This window comes from Pistacia vera, unplaced genomic scaffold, assembly GCF_008641045.1.
Source record: "Pistacia vera cultivar Batoury unplaced genomic scaffold, PisVer_v2 Contig1157, whole genome shotgun sequence".
Taxonomy (NCBI): Eukaryota; Viridiplantae; Streptophyta; class Magnoliopsida; order Sapindales; family Anacardiaceae; genus Pistacia; species Pistacia vera.
In genome coordinates, this window is record NW_022195201.1 from 12,463 (window position 1) to 17,448 (window position 4,986).

Consider the following 4,986-nt stretch of genomic DNA (forward strand, 5'->3'; position numbering starts at 1 on the left):
AAAAAAAAAAAAAAACCTTATTTCCATAAAATCCTATAATATTTTTGGATAAAGATTGACTCACAACCCTATTTTACAAACTTTTCCCCACAACCCTTACCTGACAGTCCGCAATTGGTCAGCTTGCAATTGCACGGACAGGACCTATAGCGAGTATAAGAAACCTATTTGTAAACTGGTTAATTGTGAATTGCCACGTAAGGGTTGTAAGCGAAAGTTTGTAAGATTAGGTTGTAAGTGTAGTATTACCCAATATTTTTTGGCTAAACCCTACGACCCAGAAGTTCCAGAAGAAAAGTCCTGTAATTCCCAGAGGTTTCTGACTGAACTGCATCATACAATGGCTTTTTGTATTTCTTCATGTAATCCGCTTTTATATATTGCATATCGATCTCAGTTCTTGTCACAATTATCCTTGTCAGCGTTTTTTCATCTGTTCCTATACCTTTCATCGCCCTGTGTAGTAACTGCAAATTTTCCAACAAGATCATAATAATTAGTAGCTTAAATTACCAGAGAGGTTTTCGAATTTTAAATCACCATCTCAGTCGGGCATCCCTGTCCCTACCTGCCTGGATTACGATCCTTAAGACTACTATCTCGCAACATAAGATGGTAAAATGGATTCCATCAGTGCCATTTAAGAACTATTGCACCATGACAATAGTGACTTGAACTTCACTATCAACAATTTAGTCTAAAAATATAAGGTTTTTTATGGTACGCAAATGCCTTAAATATTAATCTCATATTAATCTCGCTCGCAAAAATTTGCTAGACTATGACTGAAATGGCTTCAAGTTGAGCATTTCAACTCCAAGGAGAAAATAAATAAGCATTTTACGGCTTCAAGTTAAATAAGTCTTCGTTTAAGATGTAAACTTTTTTAAACAAAGCTCAACTTCACAACTCATGGTGATCTCTCTTTATATTAATTTTCATTAAATAGTATATCTCGCAACTCCTAAGTTATCTCCCCTGGCCACTCCAACACGAACAAGAACATGTCTCAGAATAGCTAAGCTCTTTTATATGCATTAACTAAGAAAATACCTTTGCGAAGTACTTCCCTGGATTCTGTGCGCATTGTAAGATTGTCAAGAGAGCAAACTCAAAAAGTCCTGATGTTTCCTTCTTCACTGCCTGATAAAAACAAACATGACAAACATCAGCAATAATTCCAATTGGAGAAATAAGATCTTGGGAAAGTTTAGGAGACGTTTGCTCAATTATGGGTTTTTTTTTTTTTTTTTTTGGTTTTTTGAGGTTTTGTTTTCAAAGAATGAAAAATGTAAGTTAGAAATTCAATTTTGTATTTTCAAGATTTGAAAAAGTGTGTGATGTTATTATTTGAAAATAAATTCAATGAAGCGTGTTTGGTAAAATTTTTTGAAAATAAAAAAAAGAATAGTTTTAATATATCATTAAAATGTTTTATTAATACTTTAAATACTTTTTAAATCAAATTAAAATTATTCAACAAAAATCAAATAAAAGAAGTAAAACACCTCCAAACTATATTCTCATTTTGACAAAAGAATCCTAAAATGCAAAATCAATAAAAGTTGTTTCCCTATCTTATTACTTTTCATCATAATAAGTAAAGACCTGATTTTGTGTTTTCTGAAAACAAAGAATGAACAACAAACAAACAAGTACCTTCTGAAGTGAGCTTCCATGCTTATTATATAAATTAGCAACTTCAGCCAAATGAGCCCTGCTTCGTTCACTGAATATCCGGATGAAAGTCTTCTCATCAGTTCCAAATCTCTTCTCCCCAGCTCTGTAGAGAGCATTCGCATCACTTTCAGCCATTTGCTTATTAACTAGCGGATTTTCGTCAAATGGTGGGCTTACATATGCAAGTAAAAGCTGCACCAATATTACTACCCCAAGTCATCAACAATTCTATTTACATGTATAAAGCAGCATATCAAGGGAACCCAGATTGAGAGGTTTACAAATTGAAACACACAGCTTACATTGAGTATCCCAAATATAAATAAATTTTGACTAAATATCGGAGTTATGCCATGGAGATCAGCAGATTTTTAATCTCTTAAAACTCGCCCTGGCCAGGCCTAGCACACGTACTCCACCAATTGGAAAAATAATTTTATTTGCAGATTTACTCAAGGCTAGAATCAACTTAGTATTACAGTGAGTATTTCTATGTCCAGGGTACCAGAACAAGACCGACTAGACAGTGAGTATTTCTATGTCCAGTGCACCAGAACAAGATCGACTAAAATTAATCTATGAAACAAGTAGCTGACAAATTAGAAGTGAAATTAGCACAATTTAATAAGACCTTGGGCAGTTTGCTTCTAATCCTAACAGAGCTACATAAAATCAATTAGCAAGAGGTCCACGATTTCATGAATTGCTAAAACAATCCCAATCAACCTCCCTCATAATGAGGAGTGGATTATTACTATTTATACTAAAACGGATTGTCATCTAGATTCATCAGCAGTTGAATAGGTGAAGGAAAGTTCTTATTCAGTTATACTTAAATAAATCTGAAATAAGAAAGTGCAACAAGAATGCTACTGAAAATTACAAATGAATGAGGTGGTTAACTGTAAACTTTCTCAAGACTGTTAACAAAACAAGGCAACCAAACATCACTGCTCCATAGCACACAGATTCTTAAAGAAAAGCAGACAAAGCCAAGATCTAAGAGAAAGAGATTTTACCTTTTTATGATCACCAGAGGTGCGACGTTCAATATCATATTCAAGTTGAATCCCAGTCTTTGAAACGTAAATTTGTTTAATCGTTTGAATCTGAGATGGCGTGCGAGAACAAATTACTTCAGTGGCACATTTTAGATCGTTCCCGAGTGCTGTCTTGATTATCATTGCATCACGTGTTGCTGGGTCATGCATCCAGAGCAAAACAGCCATCTAATGTTTAAAAGAAAAAAAAATATATAAGATACAAATAAACACAAAGGAAAAGAAAATAAGCACTATTCTTCAATTTAATAACAGAGAAATAAACAATTACACATTCCTTACAAAGTTTTTAAAAATAAATTTATTAGTAAACTAGAATAGAATTGAGACGGTTTCTCCACGGTAATTGAATAAATGTCATCATTGAATGTAAACCTCCATGTATCAGAATAGCAGAAAAGAAATTATGGGTCGGTATCACAATGGTACCTCCAAGTCACCTGTAAGCTCTGACTCCAAACGTTTAAGAATGTCCTCTTTTTGCATAGCATAGTATTCTCGTTGGATTTCAGCACGTTGTCTAGCATCTCGATGGGCAAGAATCTCAATTACAACACTTGTATCACATCCAAATCCTACAACCAATCAATTGGGCAAATACATTAGAACCAATGCTCTATGTAAAATTGCTAGTTTTCTAACAAAAACATTATATATATAATTTACGACAAGGGGTGTTACTTAATCCAAATAACTTAAGTTTTAGCTGATCTAATCTTTCTCTGTTTTCTTCACCCCATGTTTTATTCATGGTGCTTTAATAATAATAAGAAATAAGACCACCCTCCAAGTCACTCTTTACTACCATTCACACTCAAGGCCTTTAACATTTAAGAAACTGGATCTCCAAAACTAACATTTCAGTCAAATTTCTAATCATAAATGCTGAACGATCATATTACACCATCCCAGGTAATCAGTACATAAACAATTCTCCTCTGCATCGTTACAGGCACTTAATAAACCTGCCAGTCTATAATTACAGCAAATAATCATTTACTGTTGTTCCGCTTGGCAAACAAGAGCTGGAACCAGAATTTACCAAAACCGTCCAGTCAATTTTCAGGAAGCAAAAAACAAGAGGCATTTTCACAAACAACTTTATCACTAAAAACTTCTATATTTCTCCTTGCTTCCCCCTAAACGTTAAATTTTTTTTTACAGACAACCCTAACTAACTATACCTCAAACATCAAACAGAAAACAATATTCTCACGATAAAAATGCATGCTACATATACTACATACACAACATTTTACATTTCCACCCTAAAGCTTTAAAATTTTGCAAAAACACATGTACCATGACAAATACTTCCAATTAACTAACCATACCTCGATAACCAAATCCGGAAGATCATTCTCAGGATAGTCAATTTCCAATGTAACATTTACATCTGCCACATACGTCATAATTACCTTCTACCCTAAAACTCTATAAATTTGCAAAGATGCACCTAACCTGACAAATACTTCCCATTAACTAACCACACCTCAATAATCAAATCGAGAATAACAATCTCGGATATTCAATTCCTCAAATTATTATTGAAATCTGCTACATGCGCCATAATTAAATTCCACCCTAAAACTAAAGAATATAGCAAAAATAAACCTAACATGAGAAATACTTCCAATTAAATCAAGAGAAGAAGAAGAAGAAGAAGAAGAGAACCTTTGAAGGCACGGTGAAGCCGCATGGCGTCCTCTCTCGCCGAAGTCTGACCAGTGAGGATTAAAGTTGACATTTTCTTTTTCCTTTTTTTCTGCAATTCAAAAATTTTCGACGAACAACTGCTTCTGCCTTTATTATGTTTGAAAGAAATAATCCCGGCTTCTTCTACACGCATTCTAGTTTATTTGGAGGGTTTGTTTCGGTATTTTTGTACTATCCTATCCCTATCTTACTCAAAATACATATTTATTTTCCTATTCCAAAAGTCTTATTCTATTTAATTCAATTATTAACCCCCTAAATTTATTAATCTAACTAAACACTCCCAAAAAATTTTAAAATTTAACAAAAACACCCCTATCCATCCATATTTGCCAGATTCCGACCACCACCATCGAAAGGTGGTCAAAATCTGGTATAATGGCGCATTACCGGTTGGATATGGCCGATAATGTGTCGATCTAGCTTTTTTCGACCAAATTCACCGTAGATTTGGCTTAAAAAGATCAGATCCTTGGTCGTAGCTAGTCGTTGATGACTAAACGTAGCCAGATCTGACCATCAACGACCA

At 34.1% G+C, this 4,986-nt stretch overlaps 1 protein-coding gene across 3 annotated transcripts; it reads right to left on the reverse strand.

Annotated features, from left to right (window-relative positions):
• LOC116104912 (annexin D5-like) lies at nt 1–4,568 on the reverse strand. 3 transcript variants are annotated; one of them, XM_031391348.1, is made up of 6 exons: nt 4,416–4,568; nt 3,171–3,316; nt 2,700–2,909; nt 1,660–1,815; nt 1,054–1,143; nt 1–467 (listed from the first exon to the last, which is right to left on the reverse strand). In XM_031391348.1, the coding sequence occupies exons 1-6, from the start codon at nt 4,486–4,488 to the stop codon at nt 264–266; spliced, it is 879 nt and encodes a 292-aa protein (XP_031247208.1). In that variant the 5' UTR covers nt 4,489–4,568; the 3' UTR covers nt 1–263. The 3 variants fall into 3 exon arrangements, with proteins under 3 accessions (XP_031247208.1, XP_031247206.1, XP_031247212.1); XM_031391346.1 differs by having other exon boundaries at nt 1,660–1,872; XM_031391352.1 differs by having other exon boundaries at nt 1,660–1,872; nt 3,182–3,316; nt 4,416–4,549.
• Between the last annotated feature and the right edge of the window lie 418 nt (nt 4,569–4,986).